The sequence below is a fragment of the Orcinus orca genome, chromosome 14, assembly GCF_937001465.1.
Source record: "Orcinus orca chromosome 14, mOrcOrc1.1, whole genome shotgun sequence".
Taxonomy (NCBI): Eukaryota; Metazoa; Chordata; class Mammalia; order Artiodactyla; family Delphinidae; genus Orcinus; species Orcinus orca.
In genome coordinates this window covers 83,017,239-83,036,792 of record NC_064572.1, presented here as the reverse complement: position 1 = coordinate 83,036,792, position 19,554 = coordinate 83,017,239, and the positions used below count along the sequence as shown (strand labels likewise).

Sequence of the window (19,554 nt, the reverse complement as noted above, 5' to 3'; positions counted from 1 at the left end):
TGCTGGTTCAGGGTGGAAGTTCCACCCTGGCTGGAAGGACCAGGAATGCCTCATGATTGCTTCCCATATGGCCTCCATCGACACGGTGAGTGGGAGTGGGTGGGGGTGGCCTTTTTACTGCTGGTTGGGGTAGAAGCACAGGATCTCCATGTGGTCACCACTGACCCCCCAGCTGAGGAGCCCTCTTTATCACCCTGGCTCCCTACCTACCTGGTCTCCTCTGACACCCCCCAACCCCAGTGGTGAGGGGCTCATTACAGCCTCAAGGAGGTGGAAGTTGGGCTTCCCTGGTGGGGCAGTGGTTAAGAATCTGCCTGCCAACGCAGGGGACACGGGTTCGATCTCTGGTCTGGGAAGATCCCACATGCCGCGGAGCAACTAAGCCTGTGCGCCACAACTACTGAGCCTGCATTCTAGAGCCCGTGAGTCCCAACTACTGAGCCCACGTGCCACAACTACTCAGCCCACGCACCTAGAACCCAGGCTCCGCAACAAGAGAAGCCACCACAATGAGAAGCCCGCACACCACAATGAGGAGTGGCCCCCGCTCACAACGACTAGAGAAAGCCCGCATGCAGCAAAGACCCAACGCAGCCAAAATTAAAATAAAATAAAAAAGGTGGGAGTCTAGGCTCCCCATTGGGCCCTTGCTGGCATGGATGGGAAGAGACCACAGCTGATTCTATGGTATTTGGCTGGTGTAGAGTGGCTATCGTCTGCAAGTTTCTGTCTTGCTAGGCTGCCTGAGAGAGCAGGCTTCCGTGGGGGCTTTTCCTCTGTGCCCACCGGTGTTTCCGGGTTGCTGGCCTCTTCACTTCCAAGTCTGGGGTCTACAAAGCAAAGAGAAAACCCAGGGAACCCACCATTGTTTCATTCCTTGGGTCCCGTGGTCCCTGGCCGGGCTGCCCTCTTCTCTCCACCTTTCAGAGTCTTCTATTGTTTGTTTCATAGCTAATATCCGGGGTTTCAGTTGCACTGAGCCGGAGGACTAGGGAAAGGACTTCTACTCCATCCTGTCAGAAGCAGAAGTCTCTCCAAGTGCTTTTCATGGTTTAGGTTGTTTTCTCTTGTAACCAGGGTGGGTCTAGGGCGAAGAAGTAGTGGGTGTCTGACAGAAGACCCCTCAGCTCCCTGTAGAGTGTTTGCTTTCCAGCAGACCCTGGAGAGCTCTCGAGGAGCTCCTCAGGAAGGGGCTGGGCTTGGCACTCCCCCCGTGGCAGCCCCTTCCTCGTCTATGGTCTCGACCGAGAGCACAGCACGCACTCTGTGAGCGTTATCACCAAGCGCCCATGGCGGGGGGGGGGTCACTCTTAGTGGCTAATTCGGCCTTTATTTTACTAGAAGGAAAACATGAGGCCATGGAGCTCCTTGTGCAAAGCCAATGAGAAGGATATTTTTGGATTTCCTTCTTCCACAGCTTCAGCTAAACCTCAGCAATCTGGTCTTCTCCCTGCAGCCCATATAGAAAATGCAGATGAGCCTATTTCAAGGCTGACAAGTACAGGCTGTAAAACTGTACGTAAAACACAATCTCAATTATGCTTAAAAATACTAAAAAGAGGAGGGGGCTGGAAGGAAATATGCCATAATGTTAATTGACGTTATCGGTGGATTACAAAAGGATTTTTTTTAAGCTGCTTCTTTTCAGATTGTTCATAATTTCCAAATTTTCCAGTGTGAACACATTACATTTATAAAATTAAAAACAAATTTTTAAACCAAACTAAAATCTCTCCCATGAAAAACTAACTAGTGAGTATACGAACCCATCACTAGCTGCTTGCCTCATGCGGACCTGGGTTTATACCTTGAGATCATAAGCTGTGGTCAAGACAGGACTCTGGGGCCACTGCACGAGACACCAACCAGATCCAGGACCTGGAAAGTGGAAAATTACACCTCTTCCCTGCGTGCCTGAAGCTGCCGCATGGCCAGCCTCGAGGCTTCCAGTTTTGGTGGCCCCTCGGGTGGCAACACCACTGCAGGGAGTCACTCCGCAGCCACCTACTCTCCACGGGCCCCGGAGCCAGCACTACGCACCCCACACAGGCACCCTCAGGCCCCACAACAGACGGTCAGTGCCACCAAAGGACCAAAAGTGCAGTAAAACCCAGCACTGCTAAGAACCAAGCTCTCCGCACCACAGGCCGGACCAGACTTGCCGAAGGAAGTCCTCCAGCACGAAGGCAAAAGAACGGCTCGCTATCCTGCGTGAAGTAACTCCACAGCAAGGCGGCCTCCAGCCCGGGCAGACCGGGGCCTGCGTGTGCCAGCTTTACCAGCAGACACACCTTCAGCCCCACCATCACACCCCCTCTGTGGCCTTGGCGGGTGGCCTTCATGTCGGCAGGCAACTCAGGTCCTGGCTTCCCTGGAAGGATGTGGGCTCTGGGGAAGCCAGCCAGCCCCCCGGCCAGGAGCCTGGGACCCACAGCCAGGAGAGTGCAGGAGAGCGAATACAGTCAGAGCCAGCTGGGAGGCATCGCCAGCAGGTGCCCTTGGACCCACCCAGACTCCTCCAGCAGATGGTCAGTGCTGCCGGAGAACCAGAGGGCAGTAAAGAACCGACACTTCCAAACTCCAGGACAGACTGAGCAGACATTCTCAGACGCACCTTCCGATGGTACCGTCTAGGGGAAGCCCACCCCTTAGGCCTCCTGGGCGCTGTCCTCTGCCGCCCCCTCTCTCTTTAGGCCTCCCCTCTTCGCTACTGTGGAAACCTTGCCCTTGGTCCCTCTGCTGTCTGGAAATGATCGTTAACTTCCTCTCATAGAGGCAGGGCCACCGCGGGACCCCTGTGCTTGGTAACAGCTGCAGAGAAACCATCAGTGGCCAGTCGGGAGAGCAGGCCAGGCCTGGCCATTGGCTGCGTCTTTATTTATAACTTCTTTTACTTCCAGTGTTAAGGCCCCGCAATTTCAACCGAAAAGGTCGAGAGAAAAATGAATGCCTTGACATTTTCCCAAACATCCTCCCCAAGAGCGCTTGGCGAGAGAACTTGGCTTTGCTGAGAGCATGAGAACGCCTGCGGCCGCAGAGCCCTCCTTGCAGCGGATCTATTTTTGTTTGGTGAGACATCTGTGCTCCGCTAGGCTCGACACTTGGGACTATAAAGGAAAAACAAAACATGTAAATGGGGACTAAAAGCTCTACCAAAATAAAAGTGGGTCGTGAGCCGTTCTGTCACATGTTGGGCGAGCGGCGGGGAGCAGCGGCAGCGTGGCGAGTGGCCCCTGCCTGCTCCCCCCGGCCCCGCCCAGCGCAGGGCTCTGCCCCGACGTCCTCCAGCGAGCCTTCCCAGGAGGTTCTGCATCTGAACCGGGCAAACCTGAGCCAAGCGCCGCCCCCCACGGGAGAGGCTGGGGCCCCCCACAACTGAGAGGGAGGTGAGACGAGCGGCTCAGAGCACAGACGGCCTCAGAGTCAGACTGCCGAGGGCTAGGCCCCGTCCGAGCCCCCGTGGGACCTTGGGCAAGAGGCTTACGCCTCCCACCGCCCTTGACCTTCTATAGAAAGTGGGCTGTGCAGAGCACAAGGCATGAGCTGCACGTAGGCCCGCTGTGAGTGCAGGGCGGACAGCAGCTCCCTGGGGATGAGGAGGCCCAACAGCCCTGGGAGGAAGCCTTCCAGCCGCTCCCTGACTTGGGGCTCAGATTCCAGAAGGGTCACTGTGCCTCCCTCCCCCAGAAAGGCTCTGAGAACACTCCCAGGAAGCTGCTGGGCCCGTTCCCCGGGCCAGGTGGCCTGGCAGCTGCAGGGCGGCCCCTGAGGCAGCTGATGCAGTTGTCCGTCCAGCTGCGGCGTGAGAACTAAGGGCCACGTGGCTGCTTCTCTCTCGCAGCCTCATGCGCCCTCGACTGTCACCCAGAGTCATCAGGGCACCTCTCTCCTGTGACTCTGCAGCGTCAGGCAGACAGGACAGGAAGGACAAGGGAAGAAGCAGGTACAAGAGGACAGGTTGAATGTGAACATCCGAGGTGTCAGGACACACTGATGGGACGGGGCCGAGGTCACACCCCTCAGCTACCTCTGTGCTTCCCCTCCCCGACTCCTGCACCCTCCCCAGGCTCCCTGGACTCCCCAAGGTCTCACGTGTTCCATCTGTGTGCCACGTCACTCAGCCCCTGCCCAGCACGTGGGCCCCACCACCGATCTCCCACAGTCCACTCCTGCATAGCTTCCCCGACCCAGTGCCCTCTGTGCCCCCTTCCCTGGTCAGCCTGGCCTAGCACCTCTGCAAGGTAGGGATGACACCTGGCCCACGACGGCCTCCCCAGGGGTGAGCCCACCAGCTGGGTGATGACAAAGTTACATGAGGCTTCAGCCGTACCCCAAGACCAGCACCCCAACCCTCCTCTAGGAAATGGATTTTACTAATGGACTGCAACTTACTCCAAGACAGCCATCATTTAGTTACACAACCTTGTCTCTCCAATTCCTGGGGACACAGAGGTTTGAGTACAAAGCAAACTACATGAAGCTATCTGTTGGCCTGAGTTACAAACACAAACAAGGGGGCTGGTACGCATGTGTTCCGAGGTGCATCCAGCGTGCTTCTGGGGCTGCAGCACGTGCAGGTCCCCTGGGCCACCACCCCTGGTCCAGCGGCATTTGCCGAGCACTGCTGAGCGCTCCCGAGGCCCGGATCTGCCGACCATTCGCTTGTACGTTCGTTCGTTCATTCATTCATCAACTCACAATCAGGTCTGGAGTGGAGCCAGCCCAGAGGACAGAGAAATGAAGGCGCCCTGGTCTGGGAGTCCAGGTGCTCTTGGTCTAGTGCAGAGAGGGACCTGTCACGAGAACTGTGATGAAGAAAAGAATGAGGTGTCTTGGGGGGTCAGATGAGGAAATGCCTAAATTTCCCCCGCGGCACCGGGGAAGGCTTCTTGGAGGAGGCTACACTCACAGAAACAGTAAGAGTGTGGAATCAGGGACAGGAAGAGAGCATTCCAGGAAGGGAGGCCTGGAGTAGCCTAGCTGTGGTTCGCCTGCCTGGAATTCAGGGTGTGAGGTAAGGAGAATGGACAATGAGACCAGAATGTTTGGGGGGGCAGTTCTAGGAGGATCTCAAATGCCAGGCCCAAGAGTTCAGGCTCTGCCCTTTGAAGATGGTGTGGCAGATCCAGGATGAGTGGCCTCACCTTATAGTGGAACCAAAGGCCCCCTGGGTGAAGGCCACAGTCTCACCATGTCCCCTGAATCAGACTCTGCACAACGCCCGACGTGGTCTCAGAGCCGCCTCTGCACCTTCCTCCCTCTCCAGCCTGATGCGGTCTGACCCACACTGCACACACTGAGCACGAGAAGCAGGTCGGGGAGGCACTTGCTGGGCACAGACCTCAAAGACCCTTCACCCAGGGCCACATCGAGAAGGAGCCATAGTCCCGGCTGGGCCACTCCCCAGCTGTGCTGTCTTGGGCAAGCTGTTTTCCTCTCTGTGCCTCAGTCCCCTCATCTGCAGAATGGGGATAAGGCAGCATTTACCTTAATGCTCAATAAACAGTAGCGATTATGAGGAGACCACTGGCGGCAAACTGCGACACCCACTCTGCCCATCACTCAGCTGCAGGATTTCTCTAGTCTTCCCTCTCTTTGCCTCGGCCTTGGTGCACCCAAGGGCCCTGCTGGCTTTTTTATCACTGCCGATCTAATCAGCAGTGCGGGGAAGCGGGGGGAGCCAGCTGGTCTGAGACAAGTTATTTAAGCACTTCACCCTTCCTTCACTTGCCCGGCCTCTTACAGCATCAGGAGCGAGTCCTGACCCAGGACCAGCGACATCTGAACCCCCCTCTCCCCTCCCAGGTGTCAGGCACAGCACCAGGTCCATCACATCCACCCAGACCTCACGTAACCCGCGCGGCAACCGCAGCGGTCCTCATTCTACAGCCCAGAAAGTGAAGGTTTTCGGGGGCTGAGGAGCATTCCCAGGTCACGGGGCTCGAAAGCAGCCGAGTGGGGATTGCAACCCTGGTCAGTGTGACACCAAGTGGCCTCACAACTTTGAGTCACTGGGATTAAAATGCAGTCTTCTCGGCTAGGATCCTTATACACACCGACAGTCTCACACGCAGAAATTAATTTGCCAAAATCTTGTAGTCTCAGTATCTGATTGGATTAGAGGAACAAAAAAGAAGCATCTTCTCTGGAGAATAAATGAGCCATAGACTCTGCATTCCGTCTTTGATGAAATGCTATTTCTCATTAAAGAAAAGCCTTGGTTTTAAAAATATACAATAAAGAGTAAGAAAGGATATAAATATTCAATTTATATTTAAATCAATTCAATTTACAGAAGGAGAAAAAAATCAGTGACCAAGGAAGATGAAAACAAACTTGAGTTTCCTTAGCAATCAAAGATGGTAGCTTTCTTCTATCAGTGGAGATGATGTTTTTAAAAAATATTTATTTATTTATTTTGGCCGCACCGGGTCTTAGTTGTGGCCTGTGGGATTTTTAGTTGCGACATGCGGACTCAGTTGAGGCATGCGTGCAGGATCTAGTTACCCAAGCAGGGATCAAACCTGGGCCCCCTGCACTGGGAGCACAGAATCTTAACCCACTGGACCACCAGGGAAGTCCTGGAGACAGTATTTTTAAATGATGGTATTATTTGTTGGCAAGAATGTAAAGAAACAGAGCACTGCCTGTACTGGGAGCACGACTGATATTGGGAGGGAGAATTCTGCAGAAGTACCACAACCCTCAGAATTTTGCATGTCCCCTGACCCAGCAAGGCCACATGTGAGAATCTGTCTTAATGCAAAAAATCACTAATAAGTGCAAGGCCCTGCTCCAAGGATGTTCAGTGCAGCCCTGTTTACACTAAGTAAGAGCTGGAAACAATGGAATATCTAGCAACGGTGTGTCCACGTGGAGTAGGATGCAGCCATTGAAACGGGGACACAGGAGGATGCTACTGGGGTGGGACGGTGTTTTCAAACTGGTCGCTGAAGAGAGGAATTTCAAAAGCAGCACGTGCTGGGACTTCCCTGGTGGCGCAGTGGTTAAGAATCCGCCTGCCAATGCAGGGGACATGGGTTCGAGCCCTGGTCTGGGAAGATCCCACATGCCATGGAGCAGCTAAGCCCGTGCGCCAAAACCACTGAGCCTGCGCTCTAGAGCCCGTGAGCCACAACTACTGAGCCCGCGTACCACAACTACTGAAGCCTGCGCGCCTAGAGCCCATGCTCCGCAACAAGAGAAGCCACCGCAATGAGAGGCCCGTGCACCACAACCAAGAGTAGCCCCCACTCGCTGCAACTAGAGAAAGCCTGCGCACAGCAATGAGACCCAACGCAGCCAAAAATAAATAAATAAATAATACATTAATTTTTTTTAATCACCTAAAAAAAATACAGCATGTGCTCCTAATCTCATTTTTGGACGGAACACGTAACCCACATACTCTGCGCAGAAGGTGGACCTCCAGATGTTATCAGAAATCACCTCTGGATGGTGGGCTGGTCCGAGGTTTACTTTCTTTTTTTTTTCACTTCTCAGGTTTTCCTAAATTTTCAACAGTGAACATGAGCACAGGTTAGGGAGCTGGACGGCCTGAGTTTGAATTCTGCTGCTGTCACCTCATAGCTATGGCCTTTGAAGGTGGTAGGGATCAAAGAAGCCAGTGCCTGTAAGCAGTGGGGTCAGCATCCCCACAACGTCCCAGCAGTGTGACCTCAGGCAAGCGGCTTGACTCATCTCTAAGGGGGATAATGACAGCACCCACACTGTGGGCTTGGCACAAGGGCTCAGCGAGGCAACACATGCGAACAGCTCAGGGCAGAGCTGGGCCTGGAACTCAGGAGCTCAGGAATGCCCACAGTTTTATCAATCAATAAGAGAAAATACAAATTATTATACTGAATTTAAAAAAACGGCTAACGGTCATGATAGAGACCCCAGGCAGGGTCTCCAGGGTGCAGTTCTCATCCCCCTGGAGAGGGTGGCTGCCCCCAGCATCCTGCAGGCTCCTCTATCTGGCCCCCCTCCCTCCCCCAGCCCCACTGGCTCACCCACAAGAGACAGCGGGTAGGGGGCTCCCCTTGGGAGGGAGAGAGCACAGTGGTGATGAGAATGGCTGGGTTCAAACCCTGGCCCAGGAACCCCCTGACTGGATGAATTCGGACCAACGACTCAACCACCCTGAGCCTCAACTTCCTCATCCATGAAATGGACTAAAAAGCCAGCTACATCCAGCTGCTGTTGGAATCCACGAATGAGTCTGCGCGGCGCTTAGCCCAGAAGCCGGCATACAGCAGGCGCTCGACTGTCACTAGGATTTTCATCTTCTCCCCCAACGTGCGTGTGCCGCCCCTGAACTACCACCTGGTCCACATGGAGGAGTCCCCCACGCTCGTTTGTCTCATTCCTCCATTAAAGAAACTGGTCCCACCTGGCCATTTCTGCCAGTTTCAGAGTCTCTGGGCAGAGACAGGAGAGTGGGCAGAAATGAAGGGAGAAGAGCCAGTGCTGCGCCCCCAGGTCTACCAGACCCAGAGACGCGAGGTGGGGAAAGCAGAGACGCGGCCCCGCTAACAGCCCACCTGGTGCGCCACGCCCACCCCAGTGCCCTGCTTCTCCACTGCTCCTGTCAGCGACCGTGACGACAGCAACGGCAGCAGCAGCGCTGGCCGAGTGCTTACTGTGTGCCAGGCACTACGCTAAGCTTTCGTGCACGTTACGGAATTCAGTCGTCATCTCCCCATTATGTAAAACAGAGTCTTAAAGTGGTTAAGTAACTTCTACCGGGCCAAGGTCATACCACCTCCAAGCGGCAGAGGCAGGGCCTGCAGCCAGGCTGCCCAGGCTAATCCACACTCCCCGCTACCTACGCCAGCACCCCTCCCAAAGGATGCACGTGGTGCTGTCTGAAGAGCACCTGGTTCCCGGAGGACGGGACTGCAGGGACAACGGGACATCCCCGCGCCCCCTCGAGTGCCACTGCCTTCCTGAGCAGGAAAATGGCAGGTTCCAGAGAGATTAGCCTGCGATTATCCTGCCGCGGACTCTGCCTGCTGGAGCTGCTGCTTATCTGCTGCTCCAGACGGGGTCGGGGGCCGGCGGGTGGGCCTCTGTGGGGCTCACCAAGCTGCAAACATGACCAGGAACCAGGCAACACACAGGAACAGGGGCAGTCCTGGCCCTAGCATGCAGCTGCTGGACTCTTCCTGGGGTTGGGCAGGGGTGGCCAGAGGAGAGGGCTGCGGTCTGGAACATTCTGCATCAGAGGGTTCCTTTTTCCTGGACACACAGATCTGGAGGCCGTGCAGAAGCCATGGGCGATCACGGGAGTGTGGATTCCGGGCTGGCTCCCTTGAGCACCGGCCCACGACGCAGCCCCTGGGCTCTGGCTGTGCCTCCCTGGTCCTTGCACTGCCTCCTCACCCCACCCCACCGCCTGCAGCCCCACACCCACGAGGCCCAACTCCCCCTCACTGGATGGACCTGGGGAGGGAGGGCCCATGGGGACGGAATGCGAGCACAGCCAGGCCAGCATTCGGGGCAGTCTCGTTCCCGGCCCCAGGACAGTGGAGGGAGCACAGGTGTAGCCCAGCTGCAGGTGTGGGGCGTGGGGCAGGAAGAAAGCCCGGAGGTGGACCCTCTGAACCTTGCGAGGCTCATCACCACCACGGGATGAGCTAGGGGAGGAAGCTCCAGATGCCCCGGAGTTTGGTCTTGCCTCTAGTTCAACACGCAGATTTCTCGTTCTCTTTTCTGGAAGAACTGCTTTCTCAGGCTGAGTCCGCTGAGGCAGAGCAAAAGCTGAGCGCTAGGGACGGCCGAGTCACAAGGATCTGGTGCTACCGCCACCAGCCGGGTGCCTGTCACAGAGCCCGGGGGCGGTAACGGCAGGTGCCGACCCCATCCCAGTGAGGTAAGGCGCATACCAGAGGCCCGGTGTGCCAAGTCAGAGCCCTAGGAGGCCGCGGAGCGCTGAGCCCAGTCTCATTATCAACTCAGAAGGCCAGCTTAAAGGATATTCCAGTAATTGCAAGGTTTTTTGTAAATGCTGACTACAGCTGCCTTAATTAGCACTGAACCCACTGACCTATGGATTGTATTAGGTTTATAAGTGTAATTACCTTAACAGGCATATGGATTACAGTTATGCTCCAATTAAACCCGAGCGTATAGCGTACGAATCAGCAGAGGGGGCCCTCCTAACACTCAGGGTCAGGCTGTTAAAACGCTGGTGCTTTAAGGGCCCTACATGGGGCTGGCCCTTCCCAGGCTGGGGAGCACTTGGGAGGCGGGAGGCGGGAGGCTGGGAGGGAGGGCGGTCCACGCGGTCTCTGGTGTTTTCCAAAGGACAGCAGCCACACGTCCAGTCCATCTAGGCGTGAGATGACCGCAGGACGGGCTTGGGGGGGATGGCGGGATGGCAGGGTCCGGCCTGCGAGGCAGCGACTGCAGGATTAAGAGCTGTGCCCAGCTTGTGCTCCTCCGTGAGGACAGCCGGGAGCCCCCCCTCTTCCCCCAAGGACATCAGGACACTCATCAGCCCGTTAATTATGACTCTCAGCCCCTCCAGGCTGGAGGTGCTTTTCTCTCCTTATCTCCAGAGAGAGGGGGTGAATATAACTGGCCCACTTTCCAGGGTGCGGAGTGCGAGGCTGCAGGGCCAGCGGGGAGCGGGAAGGCGGGGCCCCCTCTGCCGAGGGAGCGTGGGGAACCCCCACTGACAGCCTGGAGGATGGACGGGGCGATGAGGAGGACGGCAAGGGAAGGTTCAAGAGACAGCCCAGCGGAGCAGGGGGCGAGGACAGGAAGTGCCTGCAGGGGGTGGAGGGGACGCGAAGTGTCCCGGGGCCTCAGGACGCCGGACCCGCTCACAGAGTCCGTCGGAAAACCCGCTGTCGGGACGCCGGCCACGAGACCGCAGTGCTGCCAGCCCACACGCTCCCTGGACATCCTCTGTGCGTCCTAGCAGCGTGCAGGGGCCCCCTCGCTGGGGTGGAGGAGCTGTGGCCCCCTCGCAGCTGTGGAGCCCAGCCCGGCCCGAGGGACCACGGGCATCAGGACTCCGGAGGCTGCAGCTCTCTGCCACCCCAGGGCCCCAGGAGCCCTTCCTGCCTTGGCTCCCGCGGCTGTGATGTCCCACTCGGGATGGTGTCGCACCACCTGGCCCTTACCCTCCTGTTGTCAGGACGAGGGAGGACCGCCCCCGGCGAGGCTGTGTGGGGAGAGGGCTAGCTGGGCATCCGCGCACCTGGCCTCCCCCTCTGCCTGGTCTCAGACGCAGGCGAGTGTTGAGGCTCGGGGGGGCTGCCCCCTCAGGCACCCCAGAGGGCGGGTGGGCGCTGATGGGCACGACAATGATGACAGAAGGCGCCATCTCTGGGGAGACAGGATTTCACGGAGGCAGTGGCTCCCTGTGGCCCCATTTTAGAGCTGGGTTATTAGAAAGGGAGGCCCAGCAGGGCTCACACAGAGAAGGTTATTCAATGGTGAACCGGGCATCTGCACCCAGACTGTCCGGCTCCAGAGCTGGGTTCCAGATCCCACCGAGACCAGCCCTCTCTCTGGGGCAGCCCCAGCTCCGAGCACGGACGTTACCCTGGGGGCACAGGGAGGGCGGCAGGGCTATGGGAGAGGGGCTCGGCCGTCTCAGGCCTCTGTGGGCCGGCGGGCCACTCCCCACTGCCCTGGCTCCCCTCTCCCGCAGCTGGCATACGAGAACCCCTTTCCCAGAATCGCGGCCTGGAGAGGGGAAGCACGACTTCTCCATGATCAGTCGCTGTGGAGAGAAGTCGGGCACACGCCCCTGTGCACACACATCCTCACCAGGACGGAAGGGCCCTGTGCATGTAAACACTCTGAGGCTGAGCCATGGCAGCCGGACCACCTCCTGCACGTGCAGCACACGACGTCCCTCCTCCCACCTGCACACGCTTCCAGAAATCCTACGAACGAGCAAAAGCAGCTGCACAGTCTGGGCACAAGAACTACAGAGACGGTGGAGGCGGGGCCTCTCACCTGATGGCACGGAAAGGGCCCAACAACCAAGACCAGGGTCACCCAGGAGCCCCCTGCTCCACAGCTGCCTGAGGGCAGAGGCCACAGGCACAGGTCAGGAGAGGGCACAGGGAGACCAGACTCCCTCTGCCAGGAATGAGCCCCCAGTCGCTGGGGGTGTTCAAGCCCAGCTTGCAGGCAGGAAGAAGGAGAGGAGTCTGTCCAAGCCCCAGGCCTCCGAGGGGCTGGGAGCTGGGCCATCAGCCTAGCACGCCAAGGTTAGGACATCTGGGCCACCCTGCAAGGCAGCACGGTCCTCGTGGTCAGCAGTTACCCTTCCAGATGCTTTACAGACACAGCGCAATTTGATTTGCTCCTCGTAACGCCTGACAAAGTAGGCATTAGCATCCCCACTTACAGACAAGAAAGTCAAGGCTCACAGCGTTTGTCACTTGCCCCAAACTGCCCGGGTAGGCAGTGACTGAGCCAGGATGCAAACCCGGGCCTCCTGATTCCAGAAACCACATCCCTCCAGGCAGCGGAGGCCGGCCTGCCTGGCCGACTACTCCATGCACGGAAGGTCCCATTCCTGCAAATCACACCACTGGTCACCACTGGAATCCACACCCTGTGCCCCAATTAAAGGAAAAGAGTACCAGTGGTTTCTTCTATGAACTTATAAGGCTTTACAAATAAAATTAGCACTAAAAAAGAAAAGAAAGCCTTTTTTTCAGAACCAGGGCTTTAGGAACTGAGTTCCTTCCTTTCCCTTAAACTTCTGAATTTAGCTAGTCATTCATGAAGGGGCTTTCATGTCCACGATGCACTGCTGGGAAATTGTTTTGTAGGAGAAATCTAATTAGACTAGATTTTCATATTAGAAATATCACTTCCCATTCAGGCCTAAACACGATAATCACCACTGCTACTTAGAAGCTGAGAGAAGCCATGTGTTTAAAAATGCACACTTTCTTTCTAAAATGTCCCCCTTCTCTGTTCTTTTCAGGGAGGCTTCAAGCCACCGACCTTGGCCCATGGGAAGGCCACGGCCGAAAGAGCCGACCTCGCCGTCCAGGGCCCAGGTTCCGGCCCAGGCTTTGCTGCACAAGATTCATGGCTCATGGCCCGGGCCTGTCACTCGGAGCTCCAGACTTGAAAACCCATCGTCCGCCAGGGTTCTCCACCTGGAGGTCCAACACGCCTCTCCATCATAAGGAGGCCAAGGCAGGACTACCCACAGCCCCCAGCTGCCGCGAGGGCCCAACCCCTCATCCTAACCCCCACCAGCTGTCCAGGCCCCCAAACCCGCCATCTCCCTGACCCGCCTCCCCACCCCTCCCCCGCCTTCCAGTCTCCAGCTCTGGACTGAAATGTCGTCCAACTAAATGACACGACGTCTGATATTTGCTTCAATGAGTCTAGACAAGCCTGGCTGATACTAACTGTTTCAAAGTACCACAAACTAGGGGACTTCAGGCAACATGAATTTCTTCTCTCACAGTTGTGGAGGCCAGGAGTCCAAAATCAAGGTGTTGGCAAGGCCATACTCCCTCCAAAGGCTCTTCCTTGTTTCTTCCAGCTTCTGGGGCCCCAGGCATTCCTTGGCTTGTGGCCGCATCACTCCCATCTCTGCCTCGTCTTCACATGGCTGACTTCTGTGTCTTTCTGTGGCTTCTCTTAAAGGACACCAGTCACATTGCATTAAGTGCTCACCCTACTCCAGTGTGGCTTCAGCTAAACTAATTAGATCTGCAGGACTTCCCTGGTGGCGCAGCGGTTAAGAACCGCCTGCCAATGCAGGGGACACAGGTTGGAGCCCCGGGCCGTGAAGATCCCACATGTCGCGGAGCAACTACTGAGGCCACACTACTGGGCCCGCGTGCTGCAACTACTTAGGCCACGTGCTGCAACTACTGACGCCCGCGCACCTGTGCTCCGCAACAAGAGAAGCCACCGCAATGAGAAGCCTGCGTGCAGCAACGAAGACCCGACCCAGCCAAAACTAAACTAAAATAAAAATTTAAAAATAAAAAAATAAATCTGCAACGACCCTATTTCCAAACAAGCTCAGGTTGACAGAGCTGTGAGCACCTCCCCAGGGTGCGCAGCCCTTCCCCTGGAACTGCTTCTTCTGGGGGCAGCCCGGCAGCCCTGACCTCTCCCTCACAGCCAGGGAACTCTGTCCTCTGAGGTGATGCTAGCTGGAGCCACGTCGGGGGGTCTCGGGGGCCAAGGGGACTCTTCATGCGCTCAGCACAGGCCACGGGGAGAGTCGGCGTGGAAACCTCACCCAAGAGACTGGGGACAGAGGCTGCCCACTTCTGCTCCTCAAACCTCCACCTGGGGACACCGTGGACCAGGACAAGATGCGGACTTCTCCAGAACTTTGCCTTTCCTCCCCAAACACATTAACAGAACTGCTAGAATCATTAATAGAATCTAAAGTCCAAACCATTAAGTGAGAAAATGGAAACAGTTTTAAAATATGAAAACAGCTCAAGAAAGCACATTTTTTTGTTTGTAACGGGAAGAGAGGAAATATCCCAAATGTCTATTAACAAGGGGCTGGAGGAGTCACCAGGAGCGCCCACACCCAGGACCCGCACGAATCACCACAACACTTGGCACGTGAAGGGCGTGAGTTAGCACTGCTGCTGTGGACTGGGCGGGTGCCCGGGATGCGAAGTGAGAAAAGCAGCGTGCAAAGAAAAACAGTATGATTCCATTTTTAAAACACAAACAGGACGGCCCCCACCCCTCATGCCGTGTGTGTGTGTGTGTGTGTGTGTGTGTGTGTGTGTGTGTGTGTGTACACTTGGGCAGAGACAGAGCATGGGAGGTTGTTAACACAGATTATTCTGGGATGGAGGTGGGAGTAGCAGAGAGGAGGGAGGGTCCATACAGAAAAATTTTCAAGACCATAGGAAAATAGAATAATACGCATGGTGTAATGTTAAATGAAAATGCAGAGTACCTGATTCTAACCATAATATTATAAGTATCTAAAAACCGATATAAAGGAGACCTAGATGGAGGGAGAATGGAGTGACAGGTTCGGGGGACTTCTGGGGAAAGTGATGACGGAGGTGAGGCTGGAGGCGAGCAGGACGCGTAAGGACCCGAATACTCCACGGGCCACGGGAACCCCACAGGGTGTTCAAGCCAGGAGGCGCTTCATCGAATTTGCATTTTGGCTCCTTCTGGCTCCCAGGGAAGATGGACTGGAGGATGGGGGTGGGATGGAGACAGGGGGGCCAACCAGCCGCCATTGCTGACGTCAGTGTGACTGAGCTTGGCGCACGGGTCGCGGTGCATAGGAGGGACGAACTCAGGGTCCCAGGAGGGTCACTGCAGGACGTGGTCTGGGTGAGCAGTGGCACCGACAAAGGCGCCAGGGTACGGGGAGGAGGCAGAAGGGGCCATGCACTCAACGACAGGCGCGTCTCCCGTGAGGAGCCCCAGGTGGAAAGGGGCAGGGAAGTGCAATCCCGGATGAGGTGCAGGAGGTGGGGGAAGGCCTCGGGGTCCAGGGGGCGGCACCGCCACCTCCCCAGCGTGGGCACCCGCAGGGCCAGCTGGGCAGGGGCCCTTCCCTGCTGCAAACTCCAGCCTCCGGTTTGCAGCAAGGTTTTCGGGAACAACACGGCCAGAGAGCGTGGGTCTGAACCCCGCCCCTCGGCCCCTTAGCTCTGGGACCTTGGGCAGCACGCTGTGCCTCTCAGAACTGCCCCCGACATTCAAGCGTGAAGAGCAACGGCCCCACTGGGTGGTTCATGATGATTGGGTGACCCAGCAGAGCAGTGCCCGCAGCCCCCGCAACGGCCCCACTGGGTGGTTTATGATGATTGGGTGACCCAGCAGAGCAGTGCCCGTAGCCCCCGCGCCTGGCCCAGGCCAAGCTCTCAGAAAACGGGAGCTGTGACTCTCACTGTGTCAGCACCCTCACCCACACGGGAGCAAGGCGGCCTGCGCGGGCACCTGTACTGTCGCTGCTAGCCATGTGACTGCACAAGCTGCTCAACCCGGGTGCCCAGGTCCCTTATCTGTAAGACGGGGGTGAAGACATCGCCTGACTGCGGGCTTTTAATGAGGTAGAGACACAGGAGCACCCCGACCAGCGGAAGCGCTCCCTCCGTGCCGGCGGCTGTCACAGTCACCACTGTCGACAACATCCCTGCGAAGGCCCACAGCCAGACAAGAGGAGGCTGGTGGGAATTCCAGGTTCCGTGTGGCAAGGGGACTGGCCAGAGCTAAGGCTGGACTGGCAGAGGCCAGCCAAGGAAAGTCTAGCGGACAATGGAGCAAATGAGTTTTGCCTGGTTTGGAAGGCAGCAGGAGGCGTGGGGCAGCTCTAGGCAGGGGAGGGAACTGCAGATCTGAACATCGAGAAGGCAAGCCTGGCTGCTGTTCGTCTGAAGAACAGGGTTGGGGGCGGGTGTCACGGAGGCAGAAGGGCTAGCTTCCTGGCTACCCTAAACCCAGTTTTGTTTGAGGCAGCCATGGGCCATTCTTAGGCAGAGAATCATGGCTGCCTAAGCCAGCTGCGACAATTCCACTGCCTTTTGCCAGGTACTTCCTTCCCGAGAAGCCCTCGTCAGGCATGGTCACGTGATCCAGTTCCAAAAATACATCTGGAAGTTAGGAAAGGTGGGCAGCAATGGGAGAGCTTTGCATCCATTTGAAAGGGACACTCATGGGGGGAAAGCTCACTAGCACTGCCTTGAAGGTGACCATGACACCCAGTGCCATGGCAGCCATCTTATGACCATGAGGTAACAAACAGAATGAAAAGCCAACATGCTAAGCAGGGGTGGACTTAACCACAAAGTTAATGACTCTTCAGTTTCAGGCCCCTCGATGGCACAGGCACCTTCCAGGGCCCCAGAAATTTGTCCACATAAATAGTCATCTCTTAATTGAAGTAAAATTCACATAACATAAAACTCACCATTTTAAAGAGTACATTTCAGTAGCTTTTAGTGCATTCACAGTGTTTTGCAACCATCACCTCTTTCTAATTTCAGATCATCTCATCACCCCAAAAAGAAACTCTAAACACATGAGGTAATCTCTCACCATTCCTGGCTACCCTGCAGCCCCTGGCAACCACTGATGTACCTTCTATCTCTACAGACTCGCCCGTGCTGGACATTTCCTATAAATGGAACCACACAATATGCGGCTTCTGTGTGTCTGGCTTCCTTGATTCAGCACAATATTTCCTGGGCTCATCCGTGTCGTAGCGTGAGTCAGTACCTCGTTCTCTCCTGTGGTTGAATAACATTCCACCGGCTGCATAGGCCACATTTTGCCGTCCATTCATCAGCTCAGGGACATCTGGGTTGTTTCCACTTTGGGGATATCATGAATAATCCTGCTCTGAACATTCGTGTACACATTTGTGCGTGGACATATGTTTTCAATTCTTTCCAAACTAATTTTATATTCATTAAACCTAATGTATTCTTTTTCTTAAAAAGCCCCTCTCCTGCAAGTTGCCTAAACTTCAGGCCTCAGAAAGCCTGGATTTACCCTGATATTAAGGCTGGTGGATCAAAAAAGACAGACGAGACAGCCCCTGTTGAAGTGCAGTGCCAACCCTGAGTCTGAGGGTCACCAACTGCTTTCTTCGGTAAATAACAACCCCAATGGCTGAAGCCACTGCTAGTTAGTGCTCTTTGGCAGCTGAGGCCAAAGCGGTCCTGACGGGTCCTGGAGGTGACTGCAGGACACGGGAGAGGAAGCCTTCAGGATGACTCTGGACTCCTCTCGGTGACTTCTCGGGCACGAGTATGATGGAGCTGTTCACCGTCTTATTATTTAGCTAATAATATGAGTGAGTACTTGGCAGGTACATCCCCGTGCGTGGCAGGGGCCTCACACAGAGCAGACCTTTGATAAATAACATGTGAGGGGCTGACTGCCATCAAGTGACCTGACGTGTACGGCACCCAGCACAGCTCCGGACACAGCTGGCATGTAGCGATCCTCCCCGCCCTGTCTGTTAGCCGCCACCCAAGGTCAGCATAGGGTGGCGGTCCAGCAGAGTGTCCCTCCCACCCCACACTGCTCCTGCAGAGATGCCCCCTATGCCCCCTACGGATCCCGAGCCCCTCAGGAAGTCGTGCACACCTTGGACCTTCCCACCAACTTGGCTGGGAGGACCGCCTGGCGAACCCCGGTTCCAGCAGCACTCTCTGAAACGGACGCCGCATCAAAGCCCCTCCCCACCTCCTGCCTCTTCCTGAAGTTCAATCAGAGCTGTGATCATTAGTGTCTGGAGCTGGACTTAATGAACGCTACTGACAGCAGGGGCGGTTGCACTTTCTCCCCGACTGAGCTTCCCATCTCACTTGAAGCAGAATGACAACGTCAGCCTTAGAGACCCAAATTGCACCTGAAGATTTTGTATTGATTTTCAGAAACATAAGAAAATCGAAAACCACAGGAGATATGTTTGAAAAAAATATTTCTTTATCCTCCAAGCGCACACTTACACATACACTTATGCACTCCCGCACACACACTCACACACACACATACATATACATGCCCCCTCACACACAGGCGTGCGTGCGCACACACACACACACACACACACACACACACGAGTGTGCGCCCTGCTGAGTCTTTCATGCTGCCTGTGGATTTCGGCCCTTCCTCTTGGTGACCTGGGAGCAGCTGCTTACATTTCCAGGCTCCAGAAAGACCCAGCAACTCCCTACCCATGAACTAATGATCAGAGCATCAGGAACAGACGAGTGGCCTGGCCACTAAGGGCCTCAGAGTGGGCGGTGGGCTGCCAGGGTCACCGGTGGTGAGCCACAGAGGGGAGAGGCAGGGCCCCACCTGGAGGCTGAGAAGGTCCCTCAGCCCCCCAGGAGGAGAAAAGCTGGAGGCTGACACAGGACTGCAAGATGGCCCCGAACAGGTGAGTTGAAACAACTATCTGTTTGGAGGCAGCAGTGGCCACCTGTGGTGCTTCCACCTCGGGCCAGGCAGGACTCTTAACTGTGGTAGGAGCATTCTCTCATTCAATCCTGTGATGCCCCGTGAAGTCCGAACAATCCTCTATCCCCATTTCCAGAGGAGGAAACAGATGCCTAGGGAGGAGAAGGGCCAGGTTCACACCTGGCTCATTCACCTGCCCATCCCCAGAGCTTCCTGCAGGTACGGGAGCCAGGCAGGGGCTGAGGGCTTCTCTCTGCCCTGGGAGAGGGTCCCTGACGGGAGGCTGCTGGCAGAGCTCCCCCGGGAGAAGCTCCATCATTAACTCGCTCTAGGTGCCCACATCCCTGGGGGAGGGACGCGGCTGGGAGCCACAGTGCCCCCAGGGGAGCCGGCCCACGTGTGCAGCACAGCGGTGCACACTGATTGCACCTCCATGGGTGCAGCCACCCCACGGGCCCCAACTCCACGGATGCGTGAAACAGTTGGCTCCCTTGTACTGGTATCTGTGCCAAGAGGGACGGCCACACCCTGACCGAAGGTCTGCTGGGCACCGGGTGCATCACACCTGCGATCTCATTTACCTGGGAGGGCCTGGGAGGTGGCACCCTTCTCCCCACTTCAGAGGCCCAGCCAGCCGTAGAGCTG

At 56.3% G+C, this 19,554-nt stretch overlaps 1 protein-coding gene across 4 annotated transcripts in view; it reads right to left on the bottom strand.

Moving 5' to 3' along the window:
• Positions 1 to 19,554, bottom strand: part of LHPP (phospholysine phosphohistidine inorganic pyrophosphate phosphatase) — a 135,703-nt gene that overhangs the window by 44,887 nt on the left and 71,262 nt on the right. Inside the window, exon 7 of one of the 4 annotated variants that reach the window (XM_033420799.2) lies at positions 2,713 to 3,107. The exons of the other annotated variants lie outside the window; for them this stretch is intronic. Within the exon in view, the coding sequence (XP_033276690.1) occupies positions 3,089 to 3,107 (19 nt within the window). The 3' untranslated portion in view covers positions 2,713 to 3,088. Of the gene's footprint in view, positions 1 to 2,712; positions 3,108 to 19,554 lie in introns of those variants that run through there. 4 annotated transcript variants of the gene reach the window in all.